At 48.9% G+C, this 19,914-nt stretch overlaps 1 protein-coding gene across 1 annotated transcript; it reads right to left on the bottom strand.

The window, feature by feature from the left end:
• Window positions 1–4,650: 4,650 nt before the first annotated feature.
• On the bottom strand, window positions 4,651–18,691 carry LOC125432698 (receptor expression-enhancing protein 6-like). The gene is made up of 6 exons (XM_048496532.1): window positions 18,559–18,691; window positions 18,033–18,138; window positions 16,751–16,889; window positions 11,729–11,897; window positions 9,039–9,080; window positions 4,651–6,306 (listed from the first exon to the last, which is right to left on the bottom strand). Exons 1-6 carry the CDS (start codon window positions 18,689–18,691, stop codon window positions 6,284–6,286), a joined length of 612 nt encoding a protein of 203 aa, XP_048352489.1. The 3' UTR covers window positions 4,651–6,283.
• Between the last annotated feature and the right edge of the window lie 1,223 nt (window positions 18,692–19,914).

Genomic DNA, 19,914 nt, shown 5'->3' with positions numbered 1-19,914 from the left:
TCCCACCACTGTTTGGAGCAAGGACTTTTGGGGTGAGGCAACACCCACAGCCAAGAGAGTCGCTCATTTTCCCTGAGAAACGTTGAGAGGGGGTGTGGGATCTTTGCCCAAATGGTCTGATTTTGTGCAGATGCCAGAAATGATCAAATCCCAGTCCAGACAGCTATACAGCCAGTGTGTTGGTCCAAAGCAGGGCACAAAAGCTCGCCTCTCGTTCATTTTATTCTCTCAACAGCCCAGAGTGATAGGCTAGGCCGAGAGAGTGAGATCAGGGCTGGGGCGAAGGGGGGGATTATCTGGTGACTTTGTTGGGTGAATGGGGTTCTGAATCCAGGCCTCTCAGAATTACACTGCGCAGGTTGTCATTTGGCGGCTGAGGGAAATGCAGGACACAAATGCACTCTTGAACGAATGTGAAAATATAGCACCTTGTTCTTTTTCTTTCTTTTCAAATGGGGAAAGGGGTCAAAGGAAAGAATGCAGTCATGCTCAGGAGCATGCAGAAGAATGTATGTAAACAAACAAAGCAGCTATCCTAACTGAATGGGGGGGGGTCATTTTGGGCTACTGACAAGGCACAAAAATCAAAATAAAACTCCTCCTGAGGTTCCTTCCAACGCCCAAGCCAATAATGTTTCGTCGATCAGTGGTGTGCAGAGACCTGATGCTCTGATCTCCTTAATTTGTAAGCCCGTTTCCCCTGTCAATCAACATGTCTCCCCCACTGGTGGCTCAAGCTGGCCCCATTCACCACCCCGACAAGTCACCGGAGCAATTAAGTGCACGATCACTTCTCCCCGCCAGCCCCATGCCGTTCAGGCTGGTCTCCAAATTATCACTCCCTGCGGAGTAGGCGCTTCAGGGAAAAGGGACCCACTGCAGCGGCACTAATTAGGTTTGATGGCCGTCAGCCAACGGGGTCAGGCAGGGCGGTGCTTTCTTGGGCGTTTGGCACAGAGGACTGGGTGCAGCTGGCGCCAAAGTTGGAAGCATGGCGAGAAAGCTGGGCGGGGGAGGGAATACCCATTTCCACAGCTGGTTGTCCCCTTTAATGGGGTACTAATCAGGTCAAGCGACCAAACTCGGCCGCTCAGAAAGATGTCCGCCCACAACATGCAGCCAGCTTCCCCATGTGAACAAAGGAAACAGCTTTATACCCGGGCAAACTATTGGTCAAACAAAGCCACTGTCTACACCAGTGGTTCCCAAACTTATTTGGCCTACCGCCCCCTTTCCAGAAAAAAATATTACTTAGTGCCCCCTGGAAATTAATTTTTTTTAAATTTTAATAGCAATTAAACAGAAAGATATATGTATTAATGTTTCTACCTTTGGCCATCACCGCCCCCCCTGGATCACTGCAGCACCCACCAGGGGACGGTGGCGCCCACTTTGGGAATCGCTGGTCTACACTAACCACTAGCGGCTGTCTAGATTCTCAGGTAAAAGTCTGTTGTATCCCCTTGAGTCCCCAAGGTCCAGGTTCAACGTCTGAAGTAATTCTAATAAACTCAAAATATAAATCCAGTTTATTAAAGTACAACAGAAAGCATTTGTGAAAACATTCCCAAAGATATCACCACTGGTTCACGAGCCACTATTGGACACCGGAGTCCTCTTCACAGCCTCTTCAGACAGCACTGGGCGTTCTTCTTCCTGAGAACAAATCTGAAGCAGGATCCCAAAAAGTCCTTCTTGCCACAGCAGGAAGTCTTCTTGGAAAGGCACCAGGTGAGTCTTCCAGCTTGGTAGCTGCCCCAGGAGCAGTTCCCCTTTTCTCCTGGCAAGACAAGGTAGGGCAGTTGGGAGACTTTAGTGCAGTTCTCCAGTGTAGGGCTCTGAAGAAGGGTTGCTCCGCTCTTTCCGGGTACTGCAGTTCTCTGCTCTGAAAAAGGGCTTCCAGCTAAAAAATTCGGGTTCCAGCTAAAAAATTCGGGTTCCAGCTAAAAAATTCAGTCCTTCCAGCTAAAAAATTCGGTTCCTTCTGTTCTGTCCGTTTTCAGCTCCAAAGCTGAAGTAAAATGGGCTTTGCTCTTCAGAGAAGACGGTCTCTAGTGCTGCCCAATCCCCTCTTGTTCTTTTAGCAGGTCCTGTTTTGCAGGTCCTGTTTAGCAGGCCCAGTCCTGTTTTGGACCATCTTCTCCTGTTATGGTGATCATTTCAACAGCATACCCATGAGCCTTTGCTAAATATGCAAATTACCACAAGCCTATCTATCTGCTAGTCTGTTCTGGCCCAAGGTCTATCAAAAAATCTGTGATCTACTAATCAAACCTAGCCTTAAAACTCTTGGGTTTTTTTCAGTACAGACTACACCTTCCCACTACCTGATCTGTTTAACTGGTCATGCCTGGGATTGAACTCAAAGACCTTCTACAAGCCAAGCGGATGCTTTGCCACTGAGCTGTAGACCCATCTCACAAAGATTTGACCAAAGATGGGGATCTCCCTAGCCCAGGGAGGGCTGGATATGACATAAAAGTGACTTGGTTGGGCTGGCCGGGGGGGCGCCTGGACTGGTGAGCCCACTGTGGGCCCATCAGGCAGGATCGGGAGAAGGGGGTGTTGCCTTAGTTGGTTCATTGGAGTGATAAGCCCTCTCAAGCGGCTGCATCCAGCCCCCGGGCTGTTTTTTGACACCCCCGCCCTAGCCTGTGTGTGTATTGTTGGTAATTCTCTGTGGTAAGAGATACCTTTGCATTACAAGCAGAGGGCACTGAGGCGAAACACAGCAAAGCTTACCCACTCGTGTGGGCAACAAAAGAATCGCAGACAGGGACGGAGCGAGGGGGGAAAGCGCCCGGTGCACCCTCCGTCCCTGCTATGCCCCACCACGCCCCCGGAATGCCCTCGCCACACTCTTGCAGGGGCGCGTGCCTGGTGCATCGTGCACCCCCCGGTCCCCTTGGAGCTACACCTCTGACAGAGCCAATTCATAATTTCTAACTAATAAGAGGAGTCTTTATTAGTGAGCTCCATTCTGGATACAAAAGTGGAGAGAGAGGATCTCTAGTCTAATCTCTCTGACTGGATGGTGACAGGTCCCTGGCCCTGAAAGATGTCCATCTGGCCTCCACCAGGGTCAGGGCATTCTTGGCCCTCAACCCTACTTGTCTAACAAGACCCAGGCCCTGCAGGCCCTGATAAAATTCTGCGGGATCTGTAAGACGGAGCTGTTCCACCAGGATTATGACAGAGGAAGCTATGGTTATATCATCCAAATGGCCTCCCTCTTCGCCTCCCCTCTGTTGTTGCTATCGGATGGGTTATTTTAATAAAAACTGGCTTTATTATGGTTTTTAATTTTTTATAATGGTTGTGGTGGGTTTTCTGGGCTGTGTGGTCATGGTCTGGTGGATCTTGTTCCTAACATTTCGCCTGCATCTGTGGTTGGATCTTCAGAGGTGTATCCCAGAGTCTGTGTAACAGACTTCCCTCTGTGATACCCCTCTGAACAAGATCCACCAGACCACGGCCACACAGCCTGGAAAACCCACCACAACCAGTTGAATCTGGCCTTCGACAATACATTTTTAAATGTTATTTATGATTTTATGCTTCGATCGTTTTAAATGTTGAGGACACTCTGAGCCCGCAAGGGGAAGCGTGCTATATCAATTTCATCACTAAATAAATAATAGGCTCACAATCCTGAATAGATGCTGCCAACCCAAGTGGGGCGGAGGGATCAGAGGTCTCATCTGATAAAAGGTAGCTGCATACATTCAGAGGTGGTATATAATTCCTGCTCGGGCAGGGGAAAGAGAGCAAAGTGGTGTAGTGGTTAAGAGCAGCGGACTTTTATCTGGCAAACTGGATTTGTTTCCCCGCTCCTCTATATGAAGTCTGCTGGGTGACCTCGGGCTAGTCACGGTTCTCTCTGAACTCTCAGCCCACACAGAGTCAGGCAATGGCAAACTATCTCTGGACTCTCTTGCACTGAAAACCCTATGGCCGTGGTGGCGAACCTTTTGCACTCCAGATGTTATGGACTACAATTCCCATCAGCCCCTGCCAGCATGGCCAATTGGCCATGCTGGCAGGGCTGATGGGAATTGTAGTCCATAACATCTGGAGTGCAAAAGGTTCGCCACCACTGCCCTATGGGCCCATCACAAATCATCTATGACTTGACACCTCACATACACAGAGTGTGGGACGAGGAGATGGAGCACCTGGATTAGCACCTGGAAAACCTAGACAGACTGTCAATCAGAATCAGCAAGAACCTTGGATTCAAAAGCCATCATCAGTTTCAGCAATAGTCACAGGACCTGGCCCGCCCACCCTAGCTGAGGGGGAGTGAGGGGTGGCAGGCGAGGGGAGGGGGGCCTGGCATCTGGACATGGCCCACCCACCCTGGTGGAGGGAGGGGTGGCATGCAAGGGAGAAAGATACACATCTTGGGTACCCTCCCATGACTAAGGAGACTGTTTCAGCCTCTTCCCAGTTCACTGCTGGGTCACATATTTCCTATCAGCCTTCTCTGGAGAAAGTGATTCCGTACAGAGAGCCTCAGATGCTCCAAACGCCGCACTCCAAGGACCCCCTTCTTACTGGCTGGCGCTTTAGCAACCAGCCAAGCCGTTCATAGGCACCATTCCGTTGAGGCCACGACTGATGGGCCTCTTCATACAACCACGCCCAATGAAACCTGTATCTTTCAGTTTATTGCGCAGATCAGATTTAACAAAACAAAGAGCTGTAACTCCATGACTTGTTCCTCCGGCGCCCCAAACACACTCCGTGGCAGCCCACTGCAAAACCGGAAAACCGGGAAGGTATGCCATTAGCATTCAGAAAAAAAATATACAAGGCAGAAAGCCAAAGGACTTCCTGGCACCTTCCCCAAATTCACATTTATTTTGCAAGAGATACATTTGATGCCTCCCCTCTCCACTGGGTCCTCCTCTCGTCCTTCTTCTGCCCAAGAAAACTTCAGAGCGGGAAACAAAATTGCAATTTAAATCCTTTCAGGATGTGTAGATTCCACCCCCCTCTCCCCTCTCCCCGCCCTCCGCACGAAGGAAACTCTGGGAGAGAAGAAGGCATGGATGAGCCAAGAAACCCATTAAAGTAGTCAGGGCGCCAACAGTGAAAAACCCTCTTTCGAAGCCTCTGCGTTCCCAAATTGAACAGTCCAGGAGCCAGCCAGGGTTACTTTTTCCCCACTGCCTCTTTTAAAGGCACTCAGACAGTGGTTTGCAAACTGCACCCGGGCACATTACGGGAACAGCATTTGCAGGACCCTGCTGGGCAAACAACAGCTTGGTTGGATCGCCATAACTGGTCCGGGATCATGAGAACTCACAAATCCTGCCAAACCTCGAATACTCTGTACGCACAAACTACAATCCCAGACAGGGTGTTGCGCCTCTCACAACAGTGCCGACATTCCACCTCAAAACTGGTTCCAGTGTTGCGCATCTGTGTTTTTGGGGAAGACCTAAATGTATTTTTGCATACCTTCCTTTCAGAAATGGGGCAGCCATTTGTCCTGTGGTTGTCTGATCGATGCTGTCTCTCCTCCCCGCCCCCCACCCCCCAAGGCTTTTAAAGGCCTTCAGAGGAATGTAATCCAGATCAGGGGACGGCAGCGGTGAGGTTCCCAGAAATCCCCTCATTTCCAATACAAAGTAATTGCTTAGCGGACCCCGGAAAGATTCGCTCTCCTCGTTTTTTGACTCCTCTAAGCAGGGATATTTAAAGGTCGCGCCAGAAAAAGGTCTCAACTGCAAATCTCGAATGGAAATAGTAATTGGGGGGGGGGAATGTGACCATTCAGGTGTCTCCCTGCCCTCCTCCCCCCCTTTTTTAAGACAGGGAAAGAAGTTTAGACAATTGAAAGGTTCAACATTTTTGCTCCTGCCACCTCCCCCGAGTGGGCTGCAAATTCCCCAGAGACCTCACAAGCAGAGACGCCCTCTGCTGGAGTTTGGAGAAAATACAGGAAGCCCTTTGGGGGGGGGCAGTGAGAAAGCAACTGAGCTCTTTGGTTTTTGTGGGGGAGAGGACAGGAAACAATACAACCAGTTTTTAAAAGCAAAAGAGACACTTCCCCAAAGGAGTCGATTTGGAAGTTCCATTGTTAGCACATTAGGCTGGGCCAGGGCGAGGGTGGGGGGTGGGAGATCTGAGAGATAGAAAAGAAGCATTCCTCTGCCGATGTGCAAGCAAACCGCTCTCTGGATTTCGTGGCGGGGGGGAAAAAATCTAGAAATTCAGTACTTGTTTTGTTTTTTTAAAACACAAAGTCATCCAGTAGGTCTTCATATTCGATGGCTCATTTCATGGCTTCTTTGGATACTGCGGGAAAAGAAAAGAAAAAATAAGGACATCTCCAAACAAGAAGATAGATTTGGAGCCATTCTTGACCTTCTGAAGGTAGCCCCCCCTCCCCACCGAGAACAGGCAAGGCCAACAATTGTGCACCCACCCCCCCCTTCTTCTGGAAGATGAAGTCAGGAAGACTCCTATTCTCCCAGCATTTTCCAAACTATGCCAAACTGCCAGTGAAATCCTAAATGGAGTCACTCCAGTCTGAGGGCATTGAAATGAATGGGCTTATACCAGTGGTGGTGAACCTTTGGCACTCCAGATGTTATGGACTACAATTCCAATTGGCCATGCTGGCAGGGGCTGATGGGAATTGTAGTCCATAACATCTGGAGTGCCAAAGGTTCGCCGCCATGGGCTTCGACTGACATCAGCCTCTTTAGGACTGCACTGTGAGTTATTCAAAATGGCATTTCCATGATAGCAGACCGGTTCAAGACAACACTTTCACAAAGGGGACTGGGAACTATGCTACTGTGCAGAGAACATGCTGTCTATAGCTGCAAGGATGTTCCTTCCGTGTAATTTCTACATCACTCCAGCAATGTTGTTAACAGCTCCATTTTTCAGATTACTGCAATCCAGGTCCTATTTGCATTATTTGCTGGATGTCCCATCCTTGCTGATGGTGTTTATTTGAATTGGAGGCCCCACCCTTTTTGGAATTCTCACACAACGGGGTGGGTGGAGACACAAAATGGTGGCCGCAGGAGGCGGAGCCGGCCACAAAATGGCTGCCACAGCTTACCTTCGGTCATAGCATGAAGATGATTTGGTTGTGGCGGCAGCTGCTGCCAAAGCAACGTTTCAAAAACATCCCCCTTCCACTGGCCAACAGCCCCCACCTGGTCCCACCAGCACTTTCTAAAAAGACTTGACAGGGGCCAAGAAAGGGGTTGGCAGCTACCGTGGAGCCCACAAGTCCCTTCTTGGGGACCCCGGACTTACATTGCATAATCTGCCCTAAACGTCGGTAAGAAAGGTGAATTATAAACATTGTAAATAAATAGCCAACTACCGTATATACTCATGTATAAGTCGAATTTTTCAGCACATTTTTAATGCTGAAAAAGCTCCCAACTTATATGCAGGTCATTAAAAAAAATTGTGTGTTTTTACTTTGCCGGCCAGCAGGGGGCGCAGTTATTATGCTAGAGGCACCAGAATTTCAGGGTACCCTCAGAAGACTCTCCTGATGATACCAGCCAAGTTTGGTAAAGTTTGGTTCAGGGGGTCCAAAGTTATGGACCCCCAAAGGAGGTGCCCCCATTCCCCATTGTTTTCAATGGGAGCTATTAGTAGATGGGGCTTCCCTTTTGAGGGTCCATAACTTTGGACCCTCTGAACCAAACTTCACCAAACCTGGCTGGTCTCATCAGGAGAGTCTCTTTATGATACCAGCCAGGTTTGGTGAAGTTTGGGTCAGGGGATCCAAAGTTATTGACCCCCAAAGGGGATGCCCCATCCCCCATTGTTTACAATGGAAGCTAATAGTAGATTTTTCATTTCTGATAATATCCCTCTTAAAATCTAAGTTGGGTTACATTTGGACATACAGATGATGATGAGGAGTCCAGTTTTGAAGGATTTTAACTCTTGTGTTTTAGCTTGGTTGCTGGTTGAGCTAAGGTTTTTGTACTTTTAAAGTTATTGTTGATACCATATTGTTCTTGCTGACCCTCTTTTCCACTTACAGAGCCAGTTTACTGTTTTTCTTTGAAATAAATATTCAAAAACATTTAACCTACTGATGCCTCAATTGATGCTGCATTTCCCACCCTTGACTTATACGCGAGTCAATAGGTTTTCCCAGTTTTTTGTGGTAAAATTAGGTGCCTCGACTTATATGCGGGTCGACTTATACACGAGTATATACGGTACTTTGTTGGAACAGGAGCTTCTGTGGATAGACTGACTGGAAAGGGAGCAGATTGACCAGTGGTTTGTCTTGGAGTAAGACCATCTCATAAGGGAGTACGATTGTACACCCTGACGATAGGTTAATAGGCCAAAGTCTCAGAAGCTTAGCACACACTTTGCATCTCGGGATGTCCGGCTAAAGGATCTCTGGAAGTAGGCGGGCTAGAAACCCAGAGAGCCGCCTCAGCCGATTGGCAACTGAGCTGAGATAGACAGGCCAAAGGTCCAGCTCTGCAGAAGACAACTTCGTAGACGTGACCTTCTGAAGCCACATGGAGACTAAGAATAGACTCTGTACCTTCTCCCTCCCCCCGGATATCCCAGCCTGTGCGTTTCATTGGCAGGAAAGCACAACGCCTCCCTAATCTACTTTGTGCACGTAGGTTAAGCCAGAGCTGAGCTGAAGCTCGTGGGGAGTTAGGACACAAACGGAGAAACGAGATCTGAGCTTTCACCCATGTCTGTGTATTCCTGATTCCTGATTCCATCTATTACAGCCACTTGGAGGAAGAAAGGTGGGGAGTGAAGAAAACTACACACACTTGGAAAGGCAGCAACTCACACACAATCACAGGAGGCCACACAACAACCCTGTAGGGCATGCACATGGTAACGACACAAAACATAATGCCATTTTAAGGAGTTTCTCATGAACTCTTGTATCAGCCTTGAAAGACAGGCTGGAAAACAGCGGTGAGCCCTGCAAAGCAATAACGTAAATAGGATATAAACTGGGAAGGGGGGATTATTTTCCTCGGGTGTTTGAGGGAGGTGGTTGCTACCTTCAACTCCAGGGGTGAGACTGTTGGCCAGAGCCTGGAAAACTGAGCAGAAGGAGGAAAAGAGAAAGACACCGAACGAACATTATGTCACAAACCAAGGAAAGATGCAGAATATGGTAGGCTGATGACGTTGCTTTTTTTAAAAAAAATGCTTCTAGTCCACATTAAAGTGCCACCCTGGTGTAGTAGAATAGGGAGCCTAGAATCATGCGGAGCTCAGGAGGCAGCCTTGACTACAATTCCCATCAGCCCCTGCCAGCATGGCCATGGTGGCAGGGGCTGATGGGAATTGTAGTCCAGGAACATCTGGAGAGCCGCAGGTTGCAGACCCCTGAGTTAAGGCATTGGGCCCGTTGCACACTTTCAGCCCTGATCCTGCATACTCTCAGCACTTGGATGGGTGAGCTCCAAGAAACATCAGAATTATGAAACAGAGGCAGGCAATGGCCACTCAACCTCTGAACATCTCCTGCCACAAAAACCCCATGGGATTATCACGAGTCATAAGAACATAAGAACAAGCCAGCTGGATCAGACCAGAGTCCATCTAGTCCAGCACTCTGCTACTCGCAGTGGCCCACCAGGTGCCTTTGGGAGCTCACAGGCAGGAGGTGAAAGCAATGGCCTTCTGCGGCTGTTGCTCCCGAGCACCTGGACTGTTAAGGCATTTGCAATCTCAGATCAAGGAGGATCAAGATTGGTAGCCATAAATCGACTTCTCCTCCATCAATCTGTCCAAGCCCCTTTTAAAGCTATCCAGGTGAGTGGCCATCACCACCTCCTGTGGCAGCATATTCCAAATACCAATCACACGTTGCGTGAAGAAGTGTTTCCTTTTATTAGTTCTAATTCTTCCCCGCAGCATTTTCAATGAATGCCCCCTGGTTCTAGTATTGTGAGAAAGAGAGAAAAATTTCTCTCTGTCAACATTTTCTTCCCCATGCATATTTTTATAGACTTCAATCATATCCCCCCTCAGATGTCTCCTCTCCAAACTAAAGAGTCCCAAACGCTGCAGCCTCTCCTCATAAGGAAGGTGCTCCAGTCCCTCAATCATCCTTGTTGCCCTTCTCTGCACCTTTTCTATCTCTTTCAATATCCTTTTTGAGATGGGGCGACCAGAACTGAACACAGTACTCCAAGTGCGGTAGCACCACTGCTTTATGACAATCTTTGCAGTTTTATTCTCGATTCCTTTCCTAATTATCCCCAGCATAGAGTTTGCCTTTTTCACAGCTGCCATGCATTGAGTTGACATTCCCATGGAACTATCAACTATCAGTCATCTGTGACTGGACGGCAAAAAAACGAAGACATCCCCATTAAGGAATCTTGAAAACAAAAGTTCAGTGCCTAGAACATTCTCAGATCTCAGGGTGAAAAGTTTTCTACCTCTGGGGCTGCAAAATTTCCCCCCTGCTGCAATCTACTTTGCCAGCGTCTGGGTTTAACTCTGCAACAGGGGTGGAGTGAGGGGGAACCGTGCCCGGGGCACTCGTGCACCCTGGGACTACGCCACTGCTCTACAATGACAGAGCTGTGACGTTCATAGACCAGACACAGAGGGTGGCATCAGGACTAAATTCTCCACGGGCAGGATGGAATGTTCCTGCTTCCTCGTTCCCACGGCAACCCACTGATCTCCTGGGAGAAAGGGGGCCAGGAGAAACCATTTGTGTGCGTACAAAGTGTGCCAGGAGAAGCGGGAAGATCTGCAGGGGAAAGGGGCAATAGGTAGAAATGGCCCATCTAGCCTGCATCCGACCCAGCTTCAGCTACAATTGATGTGCCTCACCCCGCTGCCCCTGTTATGGAGACGCACCACAAACAAGGATAAAACGCAACACATCAGATCCTCTGAAGGTGTCAGCCACAGATGCAAGCGAAACGTCAGGAGAAAACGCTACTGAAACATGGCCATACAGCCCAGAAACCACACAACATCCCAGTGATTCGGGTCATGAAAGCCTTCGACAATAAATCCAGGGAGCAATTTGGAAGGGGAGGGGTTGGTGGGGGGGGGGGGCGCGGTGGGACACATGTTTTATTGTCGAGTCTCAGCTAGGGTTTCTCAACGCACGGTAATAGCAAGGTGGTTTCGTTCATCGCAGCAAAACCATCTGGTTTTTGGACAATTCCTCTGCAGTGACAGGGTGCAAAGGCAAGTGTTTTACAGGCAGAAAATTCCAGCTGCCTCAATAAAGGGGCTGCTTGAGAAACAGACTTCTAGACACCTAAGCAGTATTCATAAACCCATCAGGGATTAGTGAAGTCAGGAACTAATCAAGGCCGCTGTTGGGTGCTTTACGCTTCAAAAATTTTGGTGACTAGTGGGAAGATTGTGGAGCACCACCCAAAAAATGAAAATGAAAAGTAAGGTCTCAACTGATTACAGGAAATTCTTACCATAGAATTTCTGGAAATTCCTAGAGCTACCATTTTGTACTTCCAGGTAACTCTAGGAATCACTAGGAACTCTATAGTAAGAACTTCCTGTAAGTTGACAGGTCTTATTTTTCTTTTCTTAATGTTTTTTGGGTGGAATTGGCTGGTCGGCAACAGGACTTCGGGGCAGAGAATTTCCACCCTCACTGGGGATTGGGTAGCCCTAGTGACCCTGCAATGCATCCTGGGTAGCAGACTTCGGCTCTCCTTCTGCTGCATCCCCATCTCATCTCAAGCTGACCTACCTTCCCTGGAAGCTGCAGAGGCTGCGTTGAGGGCATGGCCGCTGAGGTCGCTCAGGACGCTGTCCACCGCCTGGTGGTGCTTCAGGAACCACGGGCGGATGAAGCTGTGGTAGAGAAACTGGGAGCCATTCCACGAAACGGGAGCCATGCACCAGAGCAGGAAGATACACTTGGAGAAATCAGGGGGGTAACAGGCAGGGAGTCAGTCAGTTCATGTTCCGATAGTAATTTGGCATTTACAAAACAAGTTAGTTGGGAAATATCAAACACAATACAGGCGATAGACAGAATGCTCTCCTGACGTTTTGCCTGCATCTGGGGCTGGCATCTTCAGAGGATCCTCTGAAGATGCCAGCCACAGATGCAGGCGAAACGTCAGGAGAGAATGCTGCTAGAACACGGCCATACAGCCCGGAAACCACACAGCACCCAAGTGATTCCAGCCGTGAAATCCTTCAACAATACAATACAAGCAGTGGTGGGATTCAGCAGGTTTGCACCACTTTGGTAGAACTGGTTGTTAAAATGGTGCTTGTAAACAACCAGTTGTTAAATTATTTGAATCCCACCACTGAATACAAGGCTAAGCTTAGTAAAACATTAGTATTATTCCTAACCACACGAGAATTTCAAAAGAAATTTAGTTACTACTTCAGATATCTCGACTTCAGTGCTATTAAGCAAATTAACCATTTTAATGTTTTCAGATAGCGTCTCTAATTTAACCGGGAACAATTCAGCAAAATCAGGTCTAAAGTTATTGTATCTAGGACAAAAAAAACTAAGGTGTGTTCAAGGGAATCGATTACTGATGGACAGAATAAGCAACGTCGTTTGTGCCTTGGGATTTTAGAAAACCGACCATCTAGTCACGGAGAAGGAAAGGCGTTTCATCTAGCTCAGGGGTAGGGAACCTGCGGCTCGAGAGCCGCATGCGGCTCTTCTGCCCTTGCACTGTGGCTCCACGAGCTGAGCTATCGGCCCCATCCTTGCCTGCCCTGCAGGCAGCAGGGCAGGCGCACCAACTGCCCACGGTTGGCTGGGCCGCGCCGCGGGCTTCCCCTCTTGCCCGCCCCGTTGGAGCGAGGCGGGCGCTTTCCCGGCGGCCGGCAAGGCTGAGCCGCCGGCTGCATGCTTGCCCGCCCTGCAGGCAGCAGGGCGGGCGCATCCATGCGCTTCTCAGAATGAGCGGAGTAAAAGGTAAAAAAAACCCCTATATATATAGTGTTATCTTTATTTTAAATGTCAAAAATTATTTGCGGCTCCAAATGTTTTCTTTTCCCATGGAAAACAGGTCCAAATGGCTCTTTGAGTGTTAAAGGTTCCCTACCCCTGATCTAGCTTCAGTCAGTACCATTGATTAGAAACAGGTAATTGATCCAAATAAACAGCAATACAAAATTTTTGAGGAATAATATGAAAATGTAAAGGAGAGCAGGAACTCTGTGCGTCGCTCACGAGGAACTGGTATTCCTAGCAGGCAAGGAGGGAAGAGACAGCGCCCGAAGCATCTGGATCAGCTGCAGCCTTGAGAATGCAACGGCAGGCCTTTCCACCAGAATTAAATGAGCCCCTGTCTTCGAGAACTCAGCACACCAAACCATATTCAATGCTGAGAATCCGGGACTGACTCCCCGAAAGCATGTTGCACAAAGTAATAAATGCGTTCTGGTTTCGGTTCTCAAAAAACAAGTGCCCAGATTTTCTGTCTCTGTCCCAAACACTCTTCAGCCTATAAAGCAGTGGTGGCGAACCTTTGGCACTCCAGATGTTATGGACTACTGGCCATGCTGGCAGGGGCTGATGGGAATTGCAGCCCATAACATCTGGAGTGCCAAAGGTTCACCACCACGGCTATAAAGGGTCCCTAAGTGATTTATATTACTGTCACCATCTTTGTATTGATACTGATATGGTAATTTAAACGTTTTGTTTATCCTTGCTACATTTTGTTTGGAGTTTTGTATTTGTATTGTCATGTGCGTTGGCCGCACTGGGCCCAGGCCAGGTGGGGGCGGGGGGGAAGGGAGACAAGGCCAATAGCGAAATAAATAAAAATTACAGTTGCTGTTGAAGACTTTCATGGCCGGAATCAACTGGCTGTTGTGGGTTTCCAGGGCTGCATGACCGTGGCCTGATCTGTCCGTGGCGTGCTCCTAGTGTTTCGCCTGCATCTACAGCTGGCATCTTCAGAGAGGTATGTGTTTTGTCCACGTGTGTGTGTATGGAGGCGGGGGGGGGGAGGATTGAGCCACATTCACAGGTATCTGGCTGGGATTCAATTGTGAGGTGGAAAAAATGTATGCTGCACCACCCAATCACCCCATCCCATGCCACGGAGAGAATCACATCTCACTGTGACAAGCTTCAGCAGATGCCAGGCATAGATGCGGGTGAAACACTAGGAGCAAAACCTGCCAGATTACACAGCCTAGAAAACCCACAGCAGCCAATTACTGCTGTTGCGAGTGCTAACAATAATTTTATAACTTCTTTCGCGTGCAGCTCCACTCAAAGGGTAGATTCAAGCTTTCCAAAGCCCTCAAGGAGCAGCAGTGGCGTAGTGGTTAAGAGCAGGTGTACTCTAATCTGGAGGAACCGGGTTTGATTCCCCGCTCTGCCATTTGAGCTGTGGAGGCTTATCTGGTGAACTAGAGTAGCCTGTGCATTCCAGCACACGCCAGCTGGGTGACCTTGGGCTAGTCACAGTTCTTCAGAGCTCTCTCAGCCCACATTATTATTATTATTATTATTATTATTAGTAGTAGTAGTAGTATACCGCCCTATCCCCGAAGGGCTCAGGGCGGTGCACAGATAAAACATCAGCTAAAAACATACATATAATTAAAACAACAGTAGTATCTTAGAACATCGCCCGCGCCCTTACAAAACCCTCCTAATGTGAAATAATGGGTCCTGATGGTATTAGGTCCCATGGGGGTAAAGAGGAGGGAGCAGGGGCATCCTCCAAAGGCCCGGTGGAACAACTCAGTCTTACAGGCCCTGCGGAAATCCCCAAGGTCCCACAGGGCCCGGACAGTTGGAGGGAGAGTGTTCCACCAGGCAGGGGCCAGCGCCGTGAAGGCCCTGGCTTGAGTGGAGGCCAGCTGCATCATTTAGCATATATAGTGGTGTGGCTTTTGGCTAGACACACGTGTCGCCGAGAAGGACCGTTGTACCTGCGAGAATGCCTCTCCCCAAAGAACTTTGCGCTCAAGTGGTTCCTGCCTGGGCTTTTTTGGCCCTAGCTCTGGTCCGGTGAAATGCTCAGTTGAGGTAGACCGTGCAGAACGTAGCACAATTTTGCAGGGCTTACAAGACGGGGATGTTCCGCCGGGCCCGTGGTTGAGGGCAGCAAAAGTTGGCCTCCCATGCCCTCCTTCCCTTTTTTCCTTCCCCAACAGGTTTGAAAATGTTGATGTAAGAGGGCATTGGTTATGTTTGAAAGGCTCGATTGCAAGGTGTCGAGGTTTTTTGGGATTGTGGAATTTCATATCCATTTTTATGGTGTTTTATTGTACGATGATATCGATGATGGGCAATTTCCTCGTTGTAAGCCACCCTGAGCACATTTGGGGAACAACCCAAGAAGACAAATAAAGAAACACATACATACATCAAGTTTTCAAAAACCATTAGATGTATGTATCCAGAGTTGGGATCCAGCAGGTTCTCACCAGTTCCCGAGAGTGGGTTACTAATTATTTGTGTGTGCCGAGAGGGGGTCCGCTTTTCCATCTCCACGCCCTCGCCTCCCCGAGAGGCATCCTGCCTTTGAACGTGAAGGTTCCATGTAGCAATTGCGACTAATAATGTAACTCCCTGAACTGGGTTAATCCCTTTCAGGTACTGCAATTCATTGATTCTCAGCCTTTCGTACCTTTTATCTCACCAGTCTCTATCAAAGAACCTGTGTGTTTCACCATTGCTGTGTTCAGATTTGTGAGCTGGGGCATTTTTTATAATGTGATGATGATTTAGAAATGACCTGATGCAAAAAGATTTTGGGGGGTTGTGGGGGGGGGCTGCCCATGGGGGGGCTTATAACTCAGGTTTTGCCCAGGGCTCAGGTTTGCCTAGGTACGCCTCTGCCCCTTTGTTGAGGGGGGGCTGGCGAGGGAACCTGTTACTAAAATTTTTGGATCCCACCACTGTATGTATCCCTTTATTGTAGGGTTTTTGTTTGTCAGCTGCCTTCAGTGAGAGACAGAAGTCTCCTAAGAGGGCAGAACTAGAAATGGATTCCCACCTCAGTGAATACACTATACCATCCTGTCCACCTAAGTTAGGTCCACCTAAGCCCACTAATCAGGCACAGCTGAGTTTAGGATTGGGCTGCCAGTAGTGGAAAGCATAGAAGGGTCATCGGGTTCTCTTGTGGATTCCCTTCCCACACCTCCAGTTAAAAATGCTCAACGAACTGATATCGTTTTCTCTTGGACCCTGTGGACACTTTTCATTCAGCCTAGTTCAGTCAATATGCATTAAATGATGAAGGGATTCTCTGCACTCCTTTGCCAATTGCTTCCCTTAATTGCAGCAGTGGCGTAGGAGGTTAAGAGCTCGTGTATCTAATCTGGAGGAACCGGGTTTGATTCTCCGCTCTGCCGCCTGAGCTGTTGAGGCTTCTCTGGGGAATTCAGATTAGCCTGTGCACTCCCACACACGGCAGCTGGGTGACCTTGGGCTAGTCACAGCTTCTCGGAGCTCTCTCAGCCCCACCTACCTCACAGGGTGTTTGTTGTGAGGGGGGAAGGGCAAGGAGATTGTAAGCCCCTTTGAGTCTCCTGCAGGAGAGAAAGGGGGGATATACATCCATACTCTTCTTCTTCTTCTTCTCTTCTAAATAAATACTGCACCATTTACATTGCGAGAAATAAAAACAGGATGAGAATTTCAGGCACATCCCTAGAAATGAACCACACTTATGCCCAAGGCCTCCAGTGGAATAAACCCCAATAAACCCCGTTCTCTCTTTTGCCCGGCCCATCGTGCCCCACAGCGGCCTGAACCCCTGCTTACCTTGCCAGCATAGTAAAATGGAAACCAGTACAGGAAAGTGTCAGAAAAGAATTCAGCCACACTGAAGAGCCCGTAGACCACCCAGTAGGTCAGCCACGTCGTGTCGTCATCTTTAGAAGAACTCTCAATGGCTTTGATGCTGAATCAAGAATCAAGAGATGACAGAGAGCGGGTCAAGTCAAGGAGATCAACCCCCCCTCCCCCAATCTCAGTAACGCCTCTGAGTTTGCAAAGGTCCGGCACAGGCTTGGTTGCGAGCCAGTGGCAAAAAAGTTGGTTTTTCTCTCTGCTTAAGCCGCCGCATGTTGGAAGGATGAAATCGAGGCGCAGAGAGCCATGAAGCCCACCACGACATTCCGCGGAAGAGCAGATGGGATAAAGCAGTGGTGGCGAACCTTTGGCACTCCAGATGTTATGGACTACAATTCCCATCAGCACCTGCCAGCATGGCCAATTGGCCATGCTGGCAGGGGCTGATGGGAATTGTAGTCCATAACATCTGGAGTGCCAAAGGTTCGCCACCACGGGGATAAAGGGGTACTGAGGAAATAAACAGATGGGTCTCTCTGAATCCTGGATCTTCTCATTCTGCTCCCCAGCCTGGCTGACAATCCCATGACTCCCCACTTCCATCTTAAGCATCACAGCAATCACCCCAACCTGGTTTTCTAGTTAGGGAAAACCCACACGTTGCCAACTGATCAGGAAATGAAACATCTGCACAGCACCTGGTCAGCACTGTTCGATTCCGAGAAGGCTGGTAAAATACCAAGGACGAGACTAGTTTCCCCTTTTCCACACAGCTGTTTTTTTAAAGCTATATTCACAACATTAAAAGAGGAATTCAGAAATCCCGCAAGGTTCCATTCCACCCACTTTCACCCCTTGTTCAAGCAAGATGCTTTTAGGTGGCTTTACATTTCTGGCTGACAGACAGGGCAGTTCTCTGCTCCTCCTACTTTATCCTTACAACCACCCTATGAAGTAGGACAGTGGTGGCGAACCTTTGGCACTCCAGATGTCATGGACTACAATTCCCATCAGCCCCATCAATTGGCCATGCTGGCAGGGGCTGATGGGAATTGTAGTCCATAACATCTGGAGTGCCAAAGGTTTGCCACCACAGAAGTAGGACCTACAGAGTGACTAGCCACCCCAATGAGTTTAATGGCAGGGAGGCTCCCTGCCATAGTCCCAATGTTTCTCTCCCAATGCCAGGTTGGCCTTCTCCAAAATTGCTTCTGAAGCACAATTCGCATGCAAGCCTGAAATGGGTACTTACGAAACGTAAGCTGGATAGACGAAGCCAATGAGATTGCAAAGGAGTGAAGCCCCATATCCAAACATCAGGTAGAGCCCCAGGAAAGCAATGAAGCCTGTGGAGGTTTAAGAAGAAGAAAAAGAGTTTGGATTTATATCCCCCCTTTCTCTCCTGCAGGAGACTCAACGGGGCTGACAATCTCCTTGCCCTTCCCCCCTCACAACAAACACCCTGTGAGGTAGGTGGGGCTGAGAGAGCTCCGAGAAGCTGTGACTAGCCCAAGGTCACCCAGCTGGTGTGTGTGGGAGTGCACAGGCTAATCTGAATGCCCCAGATAAGCCTCCACAGCTCAGGCGGCAGAGCGGGGAATCAAACCCGGTTCCTCCAGATTAGATACACGAGCTCTTAACCTCCTACGCCACTGCTGCAATTAAGGGAAGCAATTGGCAAAGGAGTGCAGAGAATTCCTTCATCATTTAATGCATATTGACTGAACTAGGCTGAATGAAAAGTGTCCACAGGGCCATGGTCCTCACAAGGCACAGACCGAGGTGGTCAAAATAGGGGCCCCCGCTGCTGCAATCTGAGCCAGCTGGAGTATCCAGAGCCAGGCCCAAGGGTAGCCCCGCAAAGAGAGAGTTACAGTAGTCCAGCCTAGAGGTGACTGTGATATGGATCATTGTGCCTAAGTCGTTCTGGGACAGATAGAGAGCCAGCTGTTTCACCTGGCAAAGATGGTAAAATGCCAAGTGAGTAATGCAATCCACCTGAAACTCTGTCGGCAGGGAGGCATTGAGGAACACGCCCCGGCTCTTGATTACTGGAGCAGCCACAAGCTGGACCCCAACCATCAAGAAGCAGCAACTGGTACTCACCTACCTACCCCATGGCTCAGCCACAGGACGGCGGTCTTCACTGGATTTAACCTCAACTGGCTGTCTTCCATCCCAGCCTCCAAACAGCTAGCCCAGGGGTCTGCAACCTGTGGCTCCGGAGCCGCATGCGGCTCTTTCAGCCTTATACTGCGGCTCCACACGGCCTGGAGGTTGGATGGTAGCATGGGTGGGTCCCTCCAGCCCTCCAGAGCAGTGCTGGAAGGAAAGGTGAGTGGATGGGCCGAACCGAAGGCCCGGCTCGGTAGATCTTTGGGGCCATGGAAAACGGGTCCAAATGGCTCTTTGGGTGGTAAAGGTTGCCTAACCCTGAGCTAGCCAAAACACCTAGGCGGTTTTCAGCCGGCCGTCCATCGCCAGATACAACTGGGTGTCATCAGCATATTGATGACAACCCAGTCCAATCTTCCAGTCAAGAGGGTGCATGCAGATATTAAACAACATTGGCAAAAGAACTGCCCCTTGCGGGATACCAGAAGCCAACCTGTGGCCAGTAGATGACTTCTTGCCAAATGCAACCCTCCGTCTTCGGTCTTGCAGGAATTAGCACAGCTACTGCAACGCTGTCTCAGATATCCCAACACGACAAGGCCGTTGGTCGAGATGTTATAATTGACAGTCAAACACTGCTGTTTAATCCAGCAACGACAATAAATAATATCAGGGCTCCATAGATTGAAAACACTACCAGAGCATAAACCGCGTCTAGGTTGGCAATAATAAAAATGTCAATATTTATCTGCTATGATTCACCAGTTCAATATATTAAAAAGTCTGCGCATATCATTGTTCTGTTCCATACAGGTGTAATAAACAACTGCAATTACTTATATCATCAAAAGGAAGAAATAAGGCGTAAGCGCTTCTCATCAGTCACATTTACAATGAACTTGTGCTGGGCATAATATTCAACCGGGGCTGCTCTTTATGTAAATTTCGACTTGTGCATTTATGATACATTCTGCATATTTGTGAATATGATAGTCCCTCTAAGCCAGGGGTCTGCAACC

This window comes from Sphaerodactylus townsendi, linkage group LG05 (assembly GCF_021028975.2).
Source record: "Sphaerodactylus townsendi isolate TG3544 linkage group LG05, MPM_Stown_v2.3, whole genome shotgun sequence".
Lineage (NCBI taxonomy): Eukaryota > Metazoa > Chordata > Lepidosauria > Squamata > Sphaerodactylidae > Sphaerodactylus > Sphaerodactylus townsendi.
The sequence above is the reverse complement of the archived record's forward strand: the minus strand, read 5'-3'. Positions and strand labels throughout refer to the sequence as shown.

Coding starts and splice junctions, on each gene's coding strand:
- LOC125432698 (XM_048496532.1), bottom strand. CDS start 18,691: ATGATCCATATCACAGTCACCTCTAGGCTGGACTACTGTAACTCTCTC. Junction 18,139..18,558: donor CCCCTATTTTGACCACCTCG/GTCTGTGCCTTG, acceptor TTTCTTCTTCTT/AAACCTCCACAGGCTTCATT. Junction 6,307..9,038: donor TCTCACCCCTGGAGTTGAAG/GTAGCAACCACC, acceptor CTTTTCCCGCAG/TATCCAAAGAAGCCATGAAA.